This window comes from Acomys minous (assembly GCF_964271855.1).
Source record: "Acomys minous genome assembly, chromosome: 5".
In the NCBI taxonomy this organism is placed as follows: domain Eukaryota; kingdom Metazoa; phylum Chordata; class Mammalia; order Rodentia; family Muridae; genus Acomys; species Acomys minous.
Genome location: NC_140494.1, coordinates 82,979,248 through 83,003,194, shown reverse-complemented (window position 1 = coordinate 83,003,194; position 23,947 = coordinate 82,979,248). Strand labels below are relative to the sequence as shown.

Sequence of the window (23,947 nt, the reverse complement as noted above, 5' to 3'; positions counted from 1 at the left end):
CACACAGAGGAAGGGGATGGAGGCTGTCCTGATGAGATCTGATAGGCTGTGGTCAGATGGTAGGGGCAGAGGCCCCCTTAATCAGAGGTCAAGGGGAAGGGAATAGGGCAGAAGAGGAAGAGTGGGTGGGAATGGGAAGATATGATCAAGGGGATAACAATTGGGATGTAATGTGAATTAACTATACTAAGCAAAAAAAAAAAAAAAAAAAAAAAAAGAAGAAGAAGAAAGAAAAAAAGAACAACAACAACAACAAACAAACAAAAAATCAGAAAAAAGTAGTACAGATAAGTTTCCTCCTGAAAAGTAGAAAGTTTGAGATCCTATAAAGGGAACTGACTTTTTCTATTATTATTATTATTATTATTATTATTATTATTATTATATTAATTTATTCAGATTACATCTAAATTGTTTTCCCCTCACTTGTATCCACCCATTCCTCCCTCCTGCCCTCCTGCTTTCACCCTATTAGCCTCCCCTGGGTCTATGACCAGGGGATCTCTTCCCCCACTATATGGTCATAGGCTATCTTTCAAGTCTCATCTTGGTAGCCTGCTTATCCTTTCTCTGAGTGTCACCAGGAACTGACTTTTTCAATGACCCTTTTCAATTAGTATTAACAAGTCCTTAGGGACTGATTAACATGAGCCAATTTGGATAATTATAAGCTCTGTGCATTGAACTCTCAAGCCTATGCAACTCTAAATATGATGCCAGTGTCCTTCCAGCTGTTTAGTTTGTTGGTCCTAGTCCACTTGGATCTGTCTTACCTCTCTCTCAGAGCCAATATTTCCATCATGGGTTCATGCCTGAGTCTATCTTCTTGCCATCTCTGATGACAGAATCTGACTCTCCATCACCTACCTGGGAGAGAAGAAATGATGGATCACCATTCCTTCATTATGACACAGCATAGAGGTGGCCCAATCCGGTGAGGAATTTGGGGGAAAGTGGAAGCAGCAGAGATTGGGGGGTGGGCATTACTGCTTCATCATCAAAGCAAAAAGTTGGCCGGTTGGTGGTACATACATGTTATCCCCAGCACTTGGGAGGCTGAGACAGGAGAATTGATAATTTGAGGGCATCTTGGTCTGTGTAGCAAGACTTTTCAAAAACCAAACCAGGGACTGTGAGATGGCTCCATGTGTCAGAGCTTACCATCTAGTCTTACTATCTGAGTTTGATTTCAAGAACCCACATATAGTCAGAAGTGGAGAACTGACTTAATAATGCTGTCCTCTGTGCTTGACTCCCAGGAATTAATAATCACAGTAGTGATAGTAGTAGTAGTAGTAGTAGTAGTAGTAGTAGTAGTAGTAGTAGTAGTAGTAGTAGTAGTAACAACAACAACAACAACAACAACAACAATAATAATACCAAAACAAACCAAGGCAAACAAAACCAAACCCAAACTAAAAAAATTACATGAAATTATAACAACCAGATGAAAGGGTGCCCCAAATGCAAACTTTTAACTCAAAGGACAATGAATTTTTTGATTTATATATATACTTACTTTACATCCTGGCCATAGCCCCACCCCTCCTCTCCTCCCAGTCCTTATCTCCTTTTTCTCTCCCCTCCCCCATTCCTCAGAAAAGGGGAGCCCCCTTCCCATCCACCCAAACTCATCAAGTCACGCGAGGACCCAAGTGTGTCCTCTTCTCCTGTGGCCTGGTAAAACAGCCCTACCAGAGGGAAGAGATAAAAAGCTGGCACGAAAGCCCATGTCAGAGACAGCCCCTGCTCCCCTTACTAGAGGACTCACATGAAGTCTGAGCTGCCCATTGGTGACATCTGTGTAGGGGCCCTAGGTCTAGTCCATGTGTGGTCCTCGGTTGGTGCTTCAGTCTGACAATGAATATTTTTAAACAGACATTATGCTTAATTTATCTGGGTTATAATTTGATACACACATTAATGTGTAAAAGAAGGTCAAGATTTATTAGCCTACCAATCTCCCTAAACACTCACCTTTGTGTGAGTGTGTGAGTGTGTGAGTGTGTGTGTGTGTGTGTGTGTGTGTGTGTGTGTGTGTTGGGAAACCTTAAACTTCTTTCTTCTGGTTCATTATAAAGTCTATAATAAATTGTTGTAGATGGGGCTCCTGTAATTGTATACAGAACACTGGAATTCATCACTCACATCTAACTGTCTTTTGATGTCCAGTATTCCAATTCCTACTTTCTCCTTCCTCCCTACTTATTTCTTGTCAGTGAAAGCTATTATCATATGTTCTTGTTATAGTGAGGATGTGAGACTTCTAATGCAAACTATAACTTTAACTCATAATAGCCTTCATTTCTGTAGTTATTTCTCTTATCATAGTGGCAAATATGTCTAGAAAACTTTCTATTGATTGCTAAAAATGAGGAAGATGGTGGTGATAGCTGTCAATAACTGTAATATTGTAAGCTTTATCAAAGTTTCCCAAGTGCTAAAATCAATGTAGATTCCTGAATTTTATCTGCACCATCACTACCAAGAGTATAAGAGGGCATATTTTTCCATGAGGAAAGGATTAGGATCTTTTTAAAACAGTAATTTGCTCCTCATCCATGGGTAGAAGGGATTGGATTCATATTTTGAATGAACAATATGACCCCATGAAAACAGCTTTTTTTCAGGGGTTTCCCAGCCCAATCAGTCATTTCCTTTTTCCTCTGTAATTTCTGGAAATCATCTTCTACTCATAGCAATATTTTCTTTGGGGTCATCCATCCTAAGAAGACAGTAGATGTCCTTTCTGTTCCCACGATTGGAGATATGGCTGAAATCACAGATGTGGAACTGGAGAAAGCTTATAATACAGAGAAGAATAATCTTCATATTATTCTTGAATTTTGTTCATAATCTCACATATCCTCCATTATGAAAGCTCCATATAAAAATATAAAAGTGGTGGAAAAATATATCAAAATATCTTTAAAAATTATTTTACTGTTTTAAATTATGTGGTATATACCGCTAGAGAGATGTCTCATCAGTTAAGATCAGTTGCTGTTTTTCCAGAGGAATCTGGTTAAGTTCCCAGAACCCACATGACACCAATTATCCATAACTTTAGTTCCAGGGGACCCAGTGTCCTCTTCTAGGATCCTCAGACACCAAGCATGCTCACAATGCACATATATGTATATACATAAAATATATAACATCTACACACACATATATAAAATATATAATATATGTACACACATATATATACACATATATACATCTACACACATATATGTATATATAAAATATACAATAAGATATATTATATATACATACACACATATATACACATATATACATATACACACACATATATATGCAGGTAAGACACTCATACACATAAATAAAATAAATACATCTTAAAAATATGTGGTGTGTGTGTGTGTATGTCAGTATATGCACATTAGTGCAGTTGCCTGCAGAATCCAGAGGTGTTATGTTCCTCTGGAGTTAGACTTATAGACAGTTGTCAGATATGGGTACTGGGAACCAAACTCAGGTCCTCTACAATCTCAGCAAGTGCTCTGAAGCACTGAGATATCTCTCCTGCTCCACCATAAATATCTTTTTTTAAATTTTGATCTTATGAGACAGGGTCTCTCTGTGTAGCCTTGGCTGTCCTGGACTCACTTTGTAAACCAGGCTGGCCTTAAACTCACAACGATCTGCCTCTGCCTCCCAAGTGCTGGGATTAAAGGCGTGAGCCACCACTCCCAGCCTACCATAGGATATTAAGCTCCATTTTTACTCAGGGATTAACAGTTATTAAAAGATGTGTAATAGATAAGCCATTGGTTAAGACCTGTGGATCTTTGCTTTAGAATTTCTGAAGTTTGGCAAATAAAATGGAGATTTTTAGCCAGGGACACTAAGGAGTAATTTATTTTTACAGTGCTGGTGACTGAACCAAGGTGTTGTAGCAATCTCTCTACCACTGATCTACTTCTTTGGCTCCCATATTATAATTTTGAAATACCTGCTCTACTTGCTACCTGTGTGATATCAAACAAGTTATTTATGAACTTCAGCATTGTCATAAGAATTGATTCCTTGTTGATAGAACTTCACTGAGTTAGTTTTAAGCAATACTACCTTTGTGATTAAGTATGTGATTGATGTGCATAGAAAAGGCAAAAATGTATTATTATTATTATTATTTAACAATTATGCTTACAACATTTAGATAAATTCTCCTGTTGCATAAAAGTTTTGGTTTTTAACTGATTATTTAAAATTAGTTCAGTCCCTACATGACTAGAAATAATTACTAGGAAAAAATATCTGGGTTGCCTTACTTTCTAGTTTCTCAGCGCAAGTTTGATCCTGAGTTGTCTACAAAAACAAGTACAAAAGTCTCCAATTAATGTTGAATAGCCTTTTTTCTTTTCACTGAAAATGAATGTGGCCAATATGATACAAACTTACAAGAACAAATCTATGTGAGCCTTTATCTATTTCAAGGACGTCCTATAGGAACAAGACAAGAGAACAATAGCATTTATTTGAGTTTATTTCATGATGTCACTTAAAAATTACCTTTGTTTAGTGTGTGTATGTATATGTGGATAGATATGTCACACACATGTGTCAAGTTCAGAGAACAACTTACAAGATTAAGTTATCTCCTACCACGTGAGTCCCAGGAAACAAACCTGTATTGTCAGTCTTGGACGCAAGTACCTTTACCCACCAACCATATCATTGTTCTATTCATAGAATTTCTATGAAACTTATTTTTTATGTCACAACATTACTAACAATAAAAAGAATAATTGTAGATATTTTTACATGCATAAAAAATAGAGGTAGAAGGAGAAGAGGTGAATTAATTGTGTTTCCTATGTTGAGATCTAATGTCCCCAAAGAATAAGTATGCTTATGTCATATGATCAAATAAAAGAGCATTAAAGTTATTATAGGGTTGTATTTCATCAATAAACTTTGTATGAATTACAGCAATGATTATAGTTCTTACGCAGTGTAATAAATACTTATTTGTTTCCACCTCTATCAGGTCCCTTTGATCTTTAGAGGCCAGATTCACTCCTCCATTTTCTTTTCAGGAAGATTGCACACGAGGCAGAGAAGTTTAGTTACATAGTTAGTGTTAAACAACGGTTCTGGGATTTGAGTTGTGTATGCCAGTGAACGCTGTTAGTCCTGACTTAGAAGGCAGAAATAAGATTGTGAATTCTAGGCCAGCCCTGGTTACACAGCAATACCTTGTCTTAAAACACTAAAACAAAACAAACAAACCAAAAAATCTAAGACACAAACCATTCAAATCCTAGTACAGGATTTTGTCCTCTCTAGGAATGCTTAAAAAGTTTTTTTTTCCTTCTCAAACATGCCTAAGCACAGATGAACAAACCACAACAGAGCAATTGTTTATTTTCCTTAGTATTCATCTAATCCCCTGTGAAACAGTGGGATGAGCCAGTGGTTTACATGGAACTTACAAGGTGGGTATTGGAAATCATAAGTATTTAAAAAAATAAATAATAATACATTTTATAGCCACATGGAAATTGGAGACATGGAAATATGACTGCTTTTTAAATATCTATTTTATTTTTAGAGATTAAAATATTATTACATAATTACTACCTTCCATTTCCCCACCCCCCAAACCTCCTATATGTTTCTCCTTGTTGTCCTTCAAATTTACGGTCTTTCTTTTCATTAACTGTTGTTGCAAATATACCTATGTATATGTATATATTTCTAAACACATCTGTGCAGTCTGCTCAGCTCAGTCTACAGAATGTTACTTGTATGTATAAGTTTTCAGGGCTGACCACTAACACATTGTATAGGTATTCCTTAGTGGCATATAGTTTCTTTGTGTAGGGCTGAGGCTTTCCCTCACCCACATTAGTTTGTCTATTCATATTGTCCCTGTTCAGCTTACATTTAGGGAGTCATGTTGGTGTGACTTTATGGCTAGGAGATACAATTTCACAGCAAACTCCCCATTCCATTGGTATTAAAATCTTTCTGCTTTTTCTGAAATGATCTTGGAGCCTTAGGTGAAGGAGTAGTGTTGTAGTTATGTTTATTTAAACTGGGCTCTATAATTGCATTTTTTTTTGGTTGTGAGACTGGCCTTTAATGGCTGAGCCCACTATAATAATTGCATTTTGGTTGTATTTTTCTGTGATAGTCATTGGCTATTGCAGAGAGAATTTTTATTGATGAGAGGTGAAGACTGCACTTACTTGTGGGCATAAAGACAAATACTGAGAATGTAGGTAGGAATTATGTTGTTATAGTAAATGCTGGTTGTAGGTTCTCTTCCACAATCCACAATTTCACTAGCTCTGGGCAGTTGGCTAGTTTTCCTCTTCCAGGGTTGATTTTTCTCTTGTCAAATGGGTCTTGCCTGCAATTAGATAGTTTTTGGTTATCACAAGGTATGTGTGTCACTACTGAATCCCTAGAGTTATTACACCATATTGGTTGTTGTGGCTCACAGAGGTCACAGCTGGGTAGGACTATTGGTTGCCTCCCTTCTTTGTAAGCATGCATGGAATGTTCTTGTATCACAAAAACTAGTCCTTGGGGAGGAGGATTTCCGGTTCAGTTACAACATGGAAGCATCTGGGCCCCTGTCTCTGAAGTTCATAGTGTCTTAGGCAATAGAGACTTGCCTTTCATCTCTGGGAAACAATCAAGAGCAATAGTAACAGCCTGTAATGTTTTGGGAGTCTCTTGAACAGCCTAGTCAACAGCTCAAAAGAAAGCTTCTCATACTTGATGTTTGGTTTTGTGGTTTGATGACCTTTGGCTCCTAGAAGGGTCATTATCAGACCAGATGTGGAATTTTCATTTAAATTATATATGTATGTATGTAGGTTCACCTCTGGGGCCTGTGATGTTTGCAACAATGAATCCATAGTCAGATTCCTAGTACCAGACATACGTTTTCCCCTGTCTGTGGAGCAGACCTTAAATCCAATCAGAAAGCCATTGACTCCTCCCATAACATTTGTGCCACATTAATCTCCATAGGCATATCTAGCCGTGCTGGTTATTATTGTAGCTCACAGAGTTCACAGCTGGGTAGGACTGTTGACATTTCCCCTCAGTAGCCTGCATAGTGTCATCCTGGATTATGAAAGATAGTCATTAGGGAAGAATCTTCTTGGCCAATAACAGTTGGATTTCTCCATGTCCTGAGACCAAATTGCATGGTGTCTTCAGCAACAGAATGGGCCATGTATTTAGTGAATACTTTTTCCCATAAAGGATCAAAGTCAAGACACAAAAATGATGAAAATCTGTGCAGATAAATGACATATAAAATGTTTTTTTGATTATGAACGTTTGGCTTTAATTTAGAATCTACATGATACGGTTTCAGACACTATACTGTTTGCTATTCCATAATGTAGGAAATTATTTTAAAAATTAATTCCTGTTTCTTTATAGATTTGATGTTGAAGTAGATAATGCATGTGGGACTATCTACAGAAAATTAAAATATACGTTATCACAATGCTGATAGATTACAGATTTATTTTCACATTTGTATTGATATCAGAAACATTACTATAACGGGTTGAGAGAATAAACTTATAAATAAGTTTGGCTTGGTGCAAATATGAATGTAGATAGATGAGAAAAGTTTGCTATATAGAGAAAACTCTGACACTTAACTTTCTGTGTGACATCCAGGCTCATTGCTCTTATATTTCACTCTTGGGTTCTAAGTGAATAATCTGCCAATGTTTGTATTTAAAGTTCCTATATTGTAAAATGGGCATACATATATAGTTTTTTAAATTTTAAAACTATAAACACACAGTATCCCACAGAGAACATGGGTTGAATCAGAACCCAATTTTGGTTCTCAAATAGCATGTTTTGTTAAAGCATCTCAGATGTTTTGAAAATATTACTTTTATTTCACAAATGTTTGGAAAATGAACTCTTATGGACAATGCAGCTTTTACCATCTTATTGGTCCTGCTTAACTTACTGCAACTTAATGAAATTTTTATCTTTTGTACCTTGATGAATTTGACATTATTTTGATAAAGTCTAACTAAAGTTTTATTTTTGCCTTAAAAGTAATTCTTCATAATTTTAAAATTGTTTGACAGTGCCATACATTTGTTCAATGAATTTTTAGTTATTTCACACCTTCCCATATTCTTTTCTTATTCACTTTTCTCTCCTACTAGATCCTTTATTCTGAAGTTCTGTATGAGAAATTTTTTCATATATGTGCATAAAATAAGGCTGTTTCTTCATTGCTATTTTTTTTTGTTTTGAGACAGGGTCTCACTATTGCCTTGGGTGTCCTAAAACTCACTATGTAGACCAGGCTGGCGTCAAACTCATAAAGATCTGCCTGCTTCTATCTCCCAAGTGTTGGAATTAAATTTCTGTACCCTAAACTCAGCCTTAATTACTCTAAATATAAATAATATCACTTTCAATGGGAAAGAATATTTTTTATTGTATATTTTATCTTAAGTGAATATTTTCCTGTGACCATAGATTTTAGTTAGTGATTTCGCTATTCAAACATACTTCATTTGTGTTTCTCTGATGTATATATACATGAATTAATGTATATATGAGACAAATAACAGAAAATGATCAATTATATAATTATTTTAGAGACTGAATACATAAAAACCGAGTAATTCAGATAGCTGTGAATGATCCTAAAACAAAATGTGTGGAATTTATCAACAAACTTCTTTCATTGAGAATTCAGAACCATTGTTGGGTTTAATTATTTGTTTTTCTTCAATCTTCTTATGTTTTCAAAAGGTGTCCAAGCAACATGGAAGAGAAAAATATAACACACATCTCAGAATTCCACCTCATGGGACTCTCAGATGATCCACAGCTTCAACCCATACTATTTGGACTGTTCCTGTTCATGTACCTGGCCACAATGCTTGGGAACTTGCTCATCATCCTGATAGTCAGTTCTGATTCCCACCTCCACAGTCCAATGTACTTTTTCCTCTCTAACTTATCCTTGGCTGATATCAGTTTCACCTCCACCACACTACCAAAGATGATAGTGGACATTCAGACTCACAGTAGAGCCATCTCCTATTCAGGATGCCTGACTCAGATGTCCTTTTTCATGCTTTTTGGGTGTTTGGATAGTCTGCTTCTAACTGTAATGGCTTATGATAGATTTGTGGCCATCTGTCATCCTTTGCACTATCAGGTCATTATGAACCCTCGTCTTTGTGGCTTGTTGGTCCTTGTGTCTGTTTTAATTAGCCTTTTGGTCTCTCAGATGCATAATTCAGTAGTATTACAACTTACCTACTTCAAGAGTGTGGACATTTCCCATTTCTTCTGTGATCCTTCTCAACTTCTCAACCTTGCCTGTTCTGATACCTTTACCAATAACATAGTCATGTATTTTGTTGGTGCCATCTCTGGTTTTCTTCCTATCTCTGGAATTTTTTTCTCTTATTATAAAATTGTTTCCTCGATTCTTAGAATGCCATCACTTGGTGGGAAGTATAAAGCCTTCTCTACTTGTGGCTCCCACTTGTCAGTTGTTTGCTTATTTTATGGGACTGGCCTTGGGGTGTACCTCAGTTCAGCTGTCTCATTGTCTCCCAGGAAGGGTGCAGCAGCATCAGTCGCATACACTGTGGTCACCCCCATGCTCAACCCCTTTATCTACAGCTTAAGAAATCAGGACATCAAGAGGGCCATGTGGCGTCTTATCAGAAAACAAAACTCCTAATTCTTATAATACCTATGGAATCTTCATCTGTTTAATATTGCATTAATAACCACACAATTGAAAGCACTGAGTGACTTTCTTTCTTATATATTCACCATGGAGGAAGGAACTAAATTCTTCCTCCCCTCCATATTATAACAAAATTCTATAACAGCTTCTTGCCACACTTAATGGGAACACTAGGGGATATGTGCTTATTAAAAGTGCACATCATTCTGGGTAAAATATGTGTGATATACAAATTTCTCTGGTAGGAGACTAAAATGCCTTTAAAAAAAACTTTTTTTGTGTGTGTGTCTCTTCAGAAATGCTCTACAAATGTTGCTTTTCTTTCTTTTGTGTGTGGTCCCTGAAAGGATGACCATATTACTGTGGATGACTCCGTGTCCAGGCACAGATAGGCAGTGCTATTGGTTTCACTGTGTTAAAAAAAAAAAAAGAGTACCAGAAATTGGGAGGGAGTGGGGGGATGATCTGGGAGGAGTTGAATGGGGCATTCAGGGTGAGTGTGACAAAATACACTTTATGCAGGTAGGAATCTCAAAGAACAAAGTAAAAACAGTATACATTAAGAATCTGATTTTATTCAGGTTCTCTATGAGGATGTAGGTTACTCGTAATCAAGCCTGTATTTATGAAATTTCTCAAGGCCTTTATAAAAATTACTGACGCCTGTGGGCATTGTGAAGCATCTGATTTATAGCAACCACATTGTGACTCACACTCATCTGTAACTCCAGTTCCGTTGCATACCGTGCTGTCCTTTGGGCCACTATGGGCACTGCATGCAGTTGGTGTATTTACGTAGACAGAGGTGACACTCATACACATAAAATAAAAATATACAAAAACATTTAAAAGTACTGATGTTGTGTTTTCTATTCAGAGCTTTTGATGTACTGAAGTGGTGTGTGGGTAAACACAAATTTTTAAAGGCACCAAAGGTTTTTACTGAAAATGTGCTGATGTATTTATAGTAGCATTCTTGCATGAAATGAAAATGTTACTGCTGATTTCAGGATTTTCTTTGACATTGCCACTAATTATGAGCTTAGATTTACCATTATTAGACTTTATAGAGTTTTAAAAATAATATGGATAGTTCATTTTCAAAATTGAGAAGTTATGCATTTCAGTTTAAAAAAAATGTTTGTCTGTCTGTCTCTGCCCCTGCCCCTTCTGGAATTTTCCTAATATAAACATGTCAGGGGCTGGAGAGATGGCTCACTGGTTAAGAGCACCATCCTGCTCTTCCAAAGGTCCTGAGTTCAATTCCCAGCCACCACATGGTGGTTCACAACCGTCTGTAATGTGATCTGATGCCCTCTTGTTGCCTGCAGGTGTACATGCAGGCAGAACATTGTATACATAATAAATAAATAAATCTTAAAAAATCATGCCAGCTTTATGATGTCACATAAGTCTACTAGTATGTCTGCTTTTCTTCATTTTTTCTCATTTGCTTTACTGATTCAACAATTTCAAATAATCAGTACTTAAGGCCATTGCTTCTTCTTCTGGCTTAGTAGAATCAATCATAAACATACTACTGACTATTTCAATTGAATTATTGTACTCCTCAACTTTAAAATTGTTGTATTTTAATAATTTGTATGTGATTGCCACATTCTCATTTTTTTATTAATTTATTCTTGTTACAGCTCAATGGTTATCCCATCCCTTGTATCCTCCCATTCTTCCCTCCCTCCCATTTTCCCCTTATTCCCCTCCCCTATGACTGTTCCTGAGGGGGATTACCTCCCCCTGTATATGCTCATAGGGTATCAAGTCTCTTCTTGGTAACCTGCTGTCCTTCCTCTGAATGCCACCAGGTCTCCCCCCCCGCAGGGGACATGGTCAAATGTGAGGCACCAGAGTACGTGAGAAAGTCATATCCCACTCTCCACTCAAGTGTGGATACTGTTCTGACCATTGGCTAGATCTGGGTAGGGTTTTAAAGTTTACCGCCTGTATTGTCCCACAAAAGCCTTCACTTACCAGGAAACTGGGACAGAGGGGAGGACATCCTATTGGGACTCTAGATGAGAGAAGCATGGGAGAATAGCAAAGTAGAAGGATCCAGAGGGCCCTAGAAACCTACAAGTAGAACATTATGATAGGCAGATTTGGGCCCAGGGGTCCTGCTCAAACTAAGGCACCAGCCAAGGACAATACAGGCGGTAAACTTTAAACACATTCTCATTTTGTTTATGAGTAATTTTCCTAGTTTTTTGTCTGTGTGGCACTCCCATTTATTGACCTCCCTTTACATGTTTAAATTTGTTGTTGAATAAATCATAGACCGCAATTTTAAAAGGAAAATTGAGGAGTTACCTTTCTATAATTTAATTTATTTATTTGGCTGCGCCATGTTTTCTTGTCCCTTTGTATGTCTTGTATTTTGTTGTTGAGGTTTGAAAAAAAATGCTACTTCTCACAAGTTTTACAAGTTGGCTTTATATAGGGGAAGGATGTTATCAATGGATAGGCTACAAGTTCTGGGTGATTTCTAAACATTTTCCAAGAATTCATATTCTCTAGAAATGTGGTGTGTGTGTAATATTTTTAATTACAAAAGATTTCTTCTGTTCTTAAAGACCATCATCTTCTGTTCCACCTGTTGTCTGTCCCTGATCTGCACTCTCTCTGTCAACTGCTGTAAAATGGCTCAGAAGTTTTGTTTTTGAGCCTGGTACTGCCATTTCAAGTGTATTAGGCATTACTTTCAGCGATTCAAGTCATGCAACTCACAAATCAGTTCTTTAGGAGTAAAATGAAAAGATAAAGATAAAAATTCAGACATGCATTTTGCTTCTGGGTTAACTCACTCATTATGATCCTTTCTAGTTCAATCCATTTGTCCACAAACTTTGGTAATTCCTTGTTTTTAATAGGTGAGTAGTATTCCATCATATAAATGTACCACAGTTTCTTTATCCAGTCTTCTACTGAGGGACACTTAGGCTATTTCCAGATTCTGGCAATTATGAATAAGGTGCTGGGTCTAACTGGATGTCTATGTGTAAAAATATGCAATCAGACTCATATTCGTCACCATGAACAAAACTCAAGTAAAAGTGGGGAAGAGCCTAGAACACATTGGCACAGGAGATAGCTTCCTGAACAGAACACCAACATCCCAGGCCTTAAGGTCAACAATTAATAAATGGCACCTCATGAGGCTGAGAAGCTTCTGTAAGGCAGGAGACACTGTCAACAGAACAAAGAGACAGCCTGCAGACTGGGAAAATATCTTCACCAACTGTTCATCTGACAAAGGTCTAATATCCAAAATATATAAAAACTCAAGAAATTAAACACCACCAAACCAAATAACCCAATTGAGAAATGGGGTTCAGAACTAAACAGAGAATTCTCAACAGAGGAATATTGAATGGCTGAGAAAGAAATGCTCAGTGTCTTTAGTCATTAGGGAAATGCAAATCAAAACAACTCTGAGATTCCATCTTATACCCATCAGAATGGCTGAGATCAAAAATTCAAGTGATACCACATGCTGGCGAGGATGTAGAGAGAGAGGAACACTCCTTCATTGCTGGTGGGAATGCAAACTAGTACAGCCACTTTGGAAATCTATCTGGTGCTATCTCAGAAAACTGGGAATAGGGCTTCCTCAAGACCCAGCTATTCCACTCCTTGGAATATACCCAGAAGATGCTCCAGCACACAACAAGGACATATGCTCAACCATATTTTGTTGAATATTTTAAGATATCATTATTTACATGCATTATAGCTTACCCATGAGAGATAAGTAGTGAGCAACAAACACAATTTATATTAAAGTGCCCAAGAGCTCAGAATGCAAAAAAAATCTAAATAAAATATATTCTAGAGGGAAGTGATTTCTACTCATAAAGATATCAGAATCATAGGAGATACTGAATAAATTGGTTATACGAAAGCTGAGTTTTATTGTAGTGTCAGTGCAAACTCTTCTAGTAGTAAAGAAACTACAGCACTTACACAACTATAAGCCAGGAGCAATGCTCTGACCATCTGGTTGTGTGTTGTAGAAATAGTCAGCATAGTGAAAATTATATCCACCAGTCTGTCTTCAGGAATGTTTTGTTGATATGGTATTAAACTGAGGATTGTGATGGAAAGGCATGTTTTGAAACCTGGTTCTTAGTGTGTTTGGGTTCTGAACTTCTGATGGAAGATTAAGTGGACAGCAGTGTAGATCCTCCAGCGACACCCACCTCACAGTTCTCATGCTTTTGCTCACTCTTCTTTCACTAAGTGTGAATAGAACCTAGTGAGTCACCCCAATAATGAGATGGTTAAGGAAGTAATGGGAAGTCATTTCTGGAAATAGAATAAAACTAACCAGAACACTGGGAAGTAATGTCTTTGTCCTAAAAGTTCCTGAAAACAAAACTATTAAATGAATCCACAGTACCACTACTAGGTATATATTCAAAGGAAATGAAGTATTTTTTAAAGAGACAACTGCACATTTATTTAGTGTATATATATATACACATGTGGGAATGCGCCCACTGTGCCATGCTGTGTGTTGAGGTCAGTGGATAGTTTTTATAAGTCAGTTCTCTTCTACCTCATGAATTGTGGTGGTCAAACTCAGGTTGCCAGGCTTGGCATCAGGGTCCTTTATCCATCAGGTCTATCAATGTCTTTGTGCTTTCATTTTTATTATAAAACTACTTAGAAGAGTTATGAAATAGAAGCAGCCTATGTGTCTGTTAATGAGTGGGAAAGGAAATCTGGAACACGCACAGGATAAGATGTTTACCACCATTCTATTTGAGAGAGCATGCATGGAACTGGAAGCAAAAGAAACCAAAACAGAAGACATTTATACCGTGATATCATTCACACATGGGGATTGAGAAGTTGATCTCATAGAGTTATAAGTAGTTAAGAGGTCTTGGAAAGTTGGCAGGAAGGAAATGTTGGAAATGTTGATTCAAGTGTGTATATATAATGTGTGTATTTATTTAAAAGCTAGAAAAATGGATTTTGAATGATTAATATTTAAGCAAATGGACATACTTACCCCAATTTGAACATTATACTATATATACCTATATAAAAACATAGTATGTCATGTGTTTAACTATTGTGACTTATCTGAAAAAGGAAAATGACTTGTTTCATGTTACCTTTTATGCTATCAAATAAATATATAAACATCAGAAATTTTGTCCCATGTAATATATAACTACACTGGTATGAATTGTTAGAACTGAAGACTCATTTAAATTATAAAAAAATCATATTTTATCATGCATAATATAATAGAATGAAAAATAGAAAGGAAATGAAATAAGATTTTCTCCTTAGAGAAAAAAACTGAGACATGGAAATAGGAAGGCAGAGGCAAAGGCAGATGCAAACAGATATCTGTGAGTCTAAGGCCAGCCCGGTTTACATAAAAATTCCAGGAAAGCCAGAGATACATAGCGAGTTCCTGTCTCAAACATCATCATCTTCTTTCATCATCATCATCAACAAGAACAAGAACAAACAGCCAACCAAAAAGTAGTAGACTTAGTTTTACAGAAATATTCTATTACAAAAGTTAGAAATTTCCAAGCATATTTTCTCTGTTCCCTCTACTGTTACTAATAAGTCCCCAAAGAAAGGGATAATGTGGTCCAATTGCCTAATTAGGAGCTGTGTGCATAAAGCCTGTAAGGTCACATCGTTGAAGTAATTAGTCAGTGCCTTCAGATCTGCGAACTTCAGTGTGTCTTACCTCCTGTGGACACCCTCGTTAACTTAAGCCTGTCTTGTTTTCAAGTTCTGAATATGTAACCTGTGGCTTCGGTGAATATCAGGCAGGCAAGAAGCAGTTGGAAATGCCCCTACAGAGATACAGCCTAGTCCAGTAAGTGCAAATGGAGATGGCACGAGGGTGGAGGGACTGTCAAGACCACTGTTTCTTTGTCATCAGGAGGCAAGACTGTTGGGATGGAGGGTAGGATAATAACATGCAAGGATTCTGCTCCAAGGACTGAGCTGACTTTTGGAGCTGGGTTGGGTTCTAGGAACTCTCCTAGTCTGCTCTTCTCCCACACTGGTTCTCAGTACTGAAGCTATTTTCCCCACATCGTTAAATAAGGAGTCTTGTTTTGTCAGGGAGGAGTGGCATGAAGTATTTTCAATTAGATTTAAATAAAACCTCTTTTGGGAAGATTTCAGGTGCTATGTTCCTCATTTGTGTATGCAAGAATTTATGATTAGAAAAGGGGTGGATGTCATATAGAAAAAATATCAAACATGATCTAAGACACAGGATATTTTCCTAGGGTTGTATGTGACTAGTACAAAATTCTATAAAATATTTTGGAAACACTTCTTAAAAGTTCATTACTGTTTAATTGATTCAGGTGAGCTGCTCACTAATACCTTATGTTGTCAGGGCACTGTAGTGTTATATGCACCTTCAAAAAAACGAAGGTCCACTCGAGTCAGGTCAGAGAGTAAGAAGATGTTTGAAGACAATCTAAGAATTTGAGTGAGCCCTTATTTTCAGGGATTAGTGGAACAGAAAATCAAAAAATTAAGAAACTCCACGAGCTAAACTGGAAAATAAAGAAAGTCTCCTTGATCATGAAGTTTCAATGCTATTTTTAATATCAGCAATATTATCTTTAGTCTTTCAGAAGTTTTATAAATAGTTCATGTCGAGGCAATTTATACAGCATCTTGGAGTATTTAAAATACATCATAGTGTGTTTTGTAAGTGTCGTAATTTTCTTTAGGTAGAGTTGCATTTTCTCAGCACGGGAAGACTATTTTTTCCTGTTTTTATTTACATTTTTTTGTATTATATTGTGATCAATAGGATGGCTTATATCTTGGTTTTGGTTTTGGTCTTGTACACTCTTCCTAAGGATGTTCTTTAATGTGAGTGAGTGTCAGCAGAGATGGATAACGTTGCCGGTGAAAAAATGAGTTTGTATTTATGCCTTTACACTGGTGCTGCTTAGAGCCTTGGTTGGATGAGCTTCTGTTTTTGGTGGGTGGCAGTTAATTCAGACTCACGGCTTGTTTATGTGTTGAGAACAAGAACAAGTGACTGTTGAGAGTGTTCAGCCCTAAGCAGGACATCCATGACCTAGGGAGCATCAAATAAGAGCAGGTAGAAAGAATGTGAAAACGGAGGATGGTTAGGGATACTGTGAAACGCTGTCTTCTAGGCATAGCATGGTCATTGCGTGCACGAACATGTAGCAACTGTGACCACCTGCACAAGGCATACACTAAAAGGCATGAACATAGGAGGGGACTAGTTGGTATAAGAAGGATGTCATCATTTGATGAGGGGAATGAGAGAATAGAATCATAATATACTGTATACAGTATGAAATTGTCAAAAATTATGTTAAAAAAAAGAATAGTGAGATTGCAGCAGATATGCCCAGTCACCTGATCATTTCACAAGGCATGTCCTTTAATTCAGAATACACAGTGTTGAGTGACAGTAAACTTCTATCATTTGTACTAACCCTCTTTTCATTTTCAAAAGCTGTTCGAACAATATAGAACTACAAAACCTAACACTTGTCTCAGAATTCCATCTCATGAGATTCTCTGATGACCCGGGACTTCAGCCCATCCTCTTCGGGTTATTTCTGTCTATGTACCTGGTTACTGTGCTTGGGAACCTGCTCATCATCCTGGCTGTCAGCTCTGACTTGCACCTCCACACACCAATGTACTTCTTCCTCTGCAATCTGTCCTTGGCTGACATCTGTTTTATCTCTACTACAGTCCCAAAGATGATTGTGAACATCCAAACTCACAGCAAAGAGATCATCTATGTGGGATGCCTTACGCAGATGTCATTTTTGATCCTGTTTGGATGTATGGATGGTATGCTTCTGACTGTAATGGCCTATGACAGGTTTGTGGCCATCTGTCATCCCCTGCATTACACACTCATCATGAATTCTCGCCTCTGTGGCTTTTTAGTTTTCCTGTCCCTTTTGATTAGCTTTGTGGATTCTCAGGCACACAATTTAATTGCCTTGCAAATCATCTACTTCAAGGACATAGAAATTTCCAATTTCTTCTGTGATCCTGCACAACTCCTTAATCTTGCCTGTTTTGACACATTCATTAATAACATAATCATGTATTTTGCTGGTACCATATCTGGTTTACTTCCTATCTCTGGAATTTTCTTTTCTTACTATAAAATTGTTTTCTCCATTCTGAGAATTCCATCATCAGGCGGGAGGCATAAAGCCTTTTCCACCTGTGGGTCTCATCTGTCAGTTGTTTGCTTATTTTATGGAACAGCCATTGGAGTATACCTTGGTTCGGCTGTATCACATTCTTCCAGGATTACTGCAGTGGCCTCATTGATGTACACTGTGGTCACTCCTCTGCTAAATCCCTTCATCTATAGCCTGAAGAACAAGGACATTAAAAGAGCAGTGAAGAGACTCCACAGAAGAACACTGTAGTCTTAAGGCCTGTGACACCCATCTAGAGTGTGGGTTGGTAAATGCAGTAGAACAAAACACCTAGACCCATGCATCCATGCATTAGTTTTAGGTTTTGATGACTTTAATACATTCTTACATTTCATAATAGACTAGTAGTTAGTAAAACTGGAGAGAGAGAGAGAGAGAGAGAGAGAGAGAGAGAGAGAGAGAGAGGTAGGGGAGTTTAAAAATGTGTACAAATTTTAAATTAGTGAAGACAAAAATGTATTGGAGATGGATGATGGTGATGGTTGTATAACAATGTAAATGTAACTATTATCAATGAGGTAGACATATAACAATATTTAATACGCACAATTTTCTATCTCACTAATGTTTTGACATTACAAACTGTGATGGATCTCGTGGTTGTCAACTTGGCTGCATCTGGAATGAACTACGATCCAGAAACGGAGGGCACACCTCTGATCCGGATCTTGAGGCTGGAAGACACAGGTTTTGTTCACCTGAATCTTGAGGTGGGATGACACATGCCTGTGATCCAGTTCTTGAGGCACATCTTTAATCTGGACCATACATTATGCGGGAAGCCTATATAAGGACAATGGAAGAAGGAAGGGTTCATTCATTCTTCGCTGGCCTGCAGTCACTTTGCCAGCACATCCATCGGAGCCTACTTCTTTGGGATTTCAACTTATACAGAGAAGACCAACTGAGACACCAAACCTCATGGGAACTGAGCAACCACTATACTCATGGACTTTCCATTTACAGCTGGCTACTGTTGGGAAAGTTGGACTGTAACCTGTATATCTACACACACACAAACACGCACACACACACACACACACACACACACACACACACACACTAATTCCATAAGTTCTGTGATTCTAAAAAACCCTGACTGATACACAAACAATGGCAATAAAACCCCCTAGGCATCAGGAAAATAAAACCTTGAAAGAAGTAAATACTACACATAAGATGCTCATGGATTGAGAGGAGCCCTACATCTTAATAAACATTCACTTTGTATTTTTCTAGGAAGTCATTAGAAATTTATAAAAGATGGATTAAACCAGATAATTACAAGACTGATCCTCTGAGATCATATAGTTGCCAATGATAAACTTTTCCCTCTAACTCTTCAGCTCACTAGTTACAGCCCACAGGGCACCACTATGAATGTCTGCATTGGAGTACTTTTGTGACGCTGTATCTCTGCCATGGATGGAGGTAGTGATGTAGGATGAGGCTGAGCTCCAGGTAGGTAAATTGCACCTGCTGTCCTTGGTTAATGCCACAGCACAGAAATAGCTTAGCTCATGAATGTTGAGAGGGTGGTACATAGAGGAGGGACTTCCAGAAAACCCAGTTTGATTATCAACAGAAACAACACGATAATTTGGGTTGATAGATGGCAGGATATTGATTTGAAAAACTTCAGCTTAGGAAGAGCATAATTATATCCTTTGTTAAAGTAGGAATCCTGGAAATTTCATTCAACCCTCCCATACTTAGCACAGATACTCCTTACATGCTAGCAGAAAAATGTGTCCCTATAAATTATTTCCTAGGAACGTCTAAGGACTATGGAAGTGTTGTTAAGATATAAAGAGGATTCTTATAGCTGCAACATCATGAAGGATTTGTTATTTTGGTTTTTAGCTCTGGACACTAGAACTACGCAAGCACTGTGCCACTGAACTAAATCCCAAACCTGGATGCATTTTAGATAAAAGGATCCCCATACTCTGTGCAATATGTTCTATTTAGTGCACATCATTTTGCATGTACAGTCTTCTCAACGTTGTAATAAATACTCTGGTTTTTGTTATTTTTTTAGAAAACCAAGAGACACAGCAGTTTAATGTAACTTACTTTAGGCGTTGAGGTGAGAATGAATGGAGCCATGTTATAACACAGCCAGGTGTGGTTGTGAAGACTTTTAATCCCAACACTTGGAAGCAGAGGCAGGTGAATCTCTGGGTTCTAGGCCAACCAAGGATATACATTAAGACTCTGACTCTTTCTCAAAAACCACACCAAACCAAAACCAAAAACCAAAACCAAAACAACAACAAAACCGGAAATGTCAGAATACAGAATACCCTGTGAAGAGGTTACTGGCAGATTACTTATCTGCTTATTTATTTATTGTGTGTGACACACATTCCACAGTGTGTACGCTGAGGTTGAGGACAACTTGAAGGAGAGGGTATTCTCCTTTAATCAGGAACTGAATTCAGGTTGTCACACTTGGTGGCAGTCTTTATCAACTGCCCAAACTTCTTCCATGCACAACAGATTGTCTTCTTGAAAAACCCAAATCCACTTCACTTGCCTTTTATTCTAGGAAGAGTTCACTTGTTCGCTGAGCTCTTCTCAAGTGGGAGTCTGGTCCATTCTCCACACAGCACTGGGAGGTGCACCTCTGGATTATATACAGGATGCATGGCTATGGATCATAGGCCAAGTTCACAGGCAGACACACGATAACACACCACAGATAACTCCTTGTTCCCACTCTGGGATATGCTTGCAGCTGTCCACATATTTACTGATCTTTTACTACTTCAGTTAGTCTCTACAGGATGCCTAAAATAAGGATTTAATTTTAAGACACCAAGAGGAAGGTGGGTGTGGTGGCGCACACCTTTAATCTCAGCACTCAGGGAGGCAGAGGCAGGCAGATAGCTGTGAGTTTGAGGCCAGCCTGGTCTACAAAGCAAGTCCAGGACAGCCAAGGCTATACAGAGAAACCCTGTCTCAAAAAACAAAAGCCAAACTAAATCAAAACATAATGCTCTTCCTCTGTTTTAGTGTTCAAGATCCTGGGGTTTCTTAAACATTTGATGGTTAGAGGCTGAGTGTGTGGTTTAGTGGAGAAATGCTTAGTTAGCACAGATCAGACCCTAGGTTTGTTTGATCCATAGCACAGGAAAAATGTGTTTTATTTTGTATGTGTTTGTATTGTACATGAGTGCATGTGTATTAATGTATGTGTGATTTTTACATGTGTGCATCATTCTGAGGACCTCAAGTTGAAATTAGTTTTTGCTTTATACTTTATTTTCTGAGGCAGAGTCTCTCAATTAAATATAGAGCTTACCCATATGGTGCTGTATCTGGGGCTCAATATCGTCTCTGCTGTTGGCAGATTTGGAACTTGGAAGCAGCTATAGCGAGGTCCATGTTGTCAAGGTAGGCAGCTCACTCTCAAGATTATTGATTCGTGGGATTATTGGTGGCCTCAATATCTGCTCAGCTTCTTATGTAAATTCTGGGCATCTGAACATCAGTCGTCATGTTTGCATGATAAATATTTTATTCACTAAACCATATATATGTATATATATACACACATATATTTATATATATGCACACACACATATATATTTGTATACACACACATATCCTGGAAAATATTTTGGCAGTTGAAAATTTAAATGCATTGAATGAAATAGTGACAATTTTGTATCCTGTTTCTTCCCCTCATTTTACCTATGATATTGATCAGTTTGTTATAATGGCTGAAACTCGATATTGTTATCTAAGCTGATTTCCAGCTGATCCAAATACATTGAGAAAATATTAAAAGATTATTGGTCTGTTTGTGATTAGTATATAATTAATATATAAAATAGAGAGAAAATAAATTTGGCCTCAGATTTGAAAGAAGTAATGTATCATTATTTGCAAACAATATAATGGTATACATATGTGACCATAAAAATTCTACTGAGGAACTCCTATAGCTGACAAACACTCTCATCAAAGCATTTGGCTATAAAATTAACTCACAAAATCAGTAGTTCTCCTATATGACAAATAGCAGACTGAAAAATAGGTCAGATATGTTTCACAAAAGCTTCAAACAGTATATCTTTGGGGTATATCTATCCAAAGAAATGAAAGACTTATATGGTTGAAAACTTCAAGTCTTTTAAGAAGGAAATTGAAAAGGTTATCAGAAGAGAAAAAGACCCTCCGTGCTCAAGGATATGTAGAATTAAAATAGTAAAACAGATTTTTGAAAGGACAGTTCCCAAGTTCATATGAAAAACAAAACAAAACAAACAGTTTAGCTAAAACAATCCTGAACAATGAAAGAACTGCTTGATATTCCACCATTCCTGATTTAAAGTTGTACTACAAAGCTATAGTTATTGGCCTAACAACAGATACATTGATCAATAGAATCAAATTGAAGTCCCAGACATAAATACACACACATATGGACACCTGATTTTATTTTATTATTATTTTTTTTAGAAAAAATCCAGAAAATACACTGCAAATAAACCATCTTCAATAAATGGTGCTGGTTAACCCAGATGTCTGCAGTTAGAAGAAAGCAAATAGGTTCTCAACCATATTCATTGTAGCTTTACTGGCAAGAATGCTCCTATATCTGGAGCCAAAACTTTTACACCAGCAGAGCTTAAGGTCATGGGCTCAGGAACCAACTTTTTTTTCTAGTGAGTCATTAGGGGTGATACTTGTTTTTCCACACTTTGATGACTAGACTAGTGAATCATGGCTGTGGGACACACCATATCATATATTGGATGCTGATTGAAAGCAATACCCCCTCTGGGCATCTTCATCTTCAAAGGCCATTCCATCTTTCTAACAAGCCAACTGCCTCATGATGGTGGGGGTCATGGTAAGACCACTGGATTTCAATATCATGGGCCCACTGTCACACTTCATTGGCTGTGAAATGAGCTCCTTTGTCAGAAGCAATACTGTATAAGAGTACCATGGTTTTGGATAAAGTATTCTATACGTTCCTGAGTGGTGGTTTTAGCAGAAGTATTATGTGCAGGAAAGACAATCCTTAACCAGAATAAGTGTCTGCTCTCGCGAGGACAAAATACTATCCTTTCCACAGAGGACAGGTTTCCACAGAGCAACTAGGTTACCCCTGGGAATGGTGCCATATCTGGGGCTCAATATCTTCTCTGCTGTTGGCAGATTTGGAACTTGGAAGCAGCTATATCCAGGTCAGCTTTGGTAAATAGAAGTCCATGTTGTCAAGACCACACATGATGCTCATCTCTGCCACCATGGCCACTTTGTTCATGGGTCCATTGGGCAATGTCAGGAATGGCTGGAGAAAGAGGCTAACTGTCCACGTATTGAGTCATCCTGTCTACTTGATCATTGAACTCCTCGCCTTAGATCATTTACATGGGATACACATATTTTCATATACTTCCCCCATTTGGAGAAGTCTATCCACATATTTCTTTCTCAGATGTCTTTCTCACTAATTTTCCAATAATGCTCTCTCCATGTTCCTGGACTATCCATCAGCTATAGCCCATGAATCAGGTGAAAATCATACATCTGCCCATTTCTCCATCAAAATAAAATATATGACCATGTCTGCTGACCAAAGTTCTGCCCATTGTGAAGACTAGGTCCAGTGGGTCCCTGAACTCATCCTGTGGTTATTTCCCCAGTCTCAGACTGCATAATTACTCTAGATATGCTTAGAAGTTGGCAGAATTCTCCCATTAGTTTCCTGGCCTGTGGAATGAGGGCTATTATAGTTGCAATGGATGCATGGAAGCCATAAGAATCGTCTCTGCCAAAGAAAACAGTGAATCAAAAGCAGTTTTGTGTCTCTGGAGGAATTTCAGAAATTAGTGCCAGCATCAAGGACTTAAAGGCCACAGGGTGGTGGTTACCACCACATCTCCCTTTAACTCTGTTATTCGACCAGTGCAAAAGACGGACGTTGGCACCAGGGACTTGG

The 23,947-nt window shown here is 37.7% G+C and overlaps 2 protein-coding genes across 2 annotated transcripts in view; one reads left to right on the top strand and one right to left on the bottom strand.

Moving 5' to 3' along the window:
- Positions 1-23,947, bottom strand: part of LOC311597496 (olfactory receptor 7D4-like) — a gene marked incomplete at both ends in the record, with an annotated part of 336,911 nt that overhangs the window by 19,772 nt on the left and 293,192 nt on the right. The gene's annotated exons all lie outside the window — the stretch shown is intronic.
- On the top strand, positions 8,801-18,195 carry LOC311597501 (olfactory receptor 7A5-like; the record flags this gene model as incomplete). The annotated part of the gene is made up of 2 exons (XM_084781718.1): positions 8,801-9,719; positions 17,222-18,195. The coding sequence occupies 2 exons, from the start codon at positions 8,801-8,803 to the stop codon at positions 18,193-18,195; spliced, it is 1,893 nt and encodes a 630-aa protein (XP_084637844.1).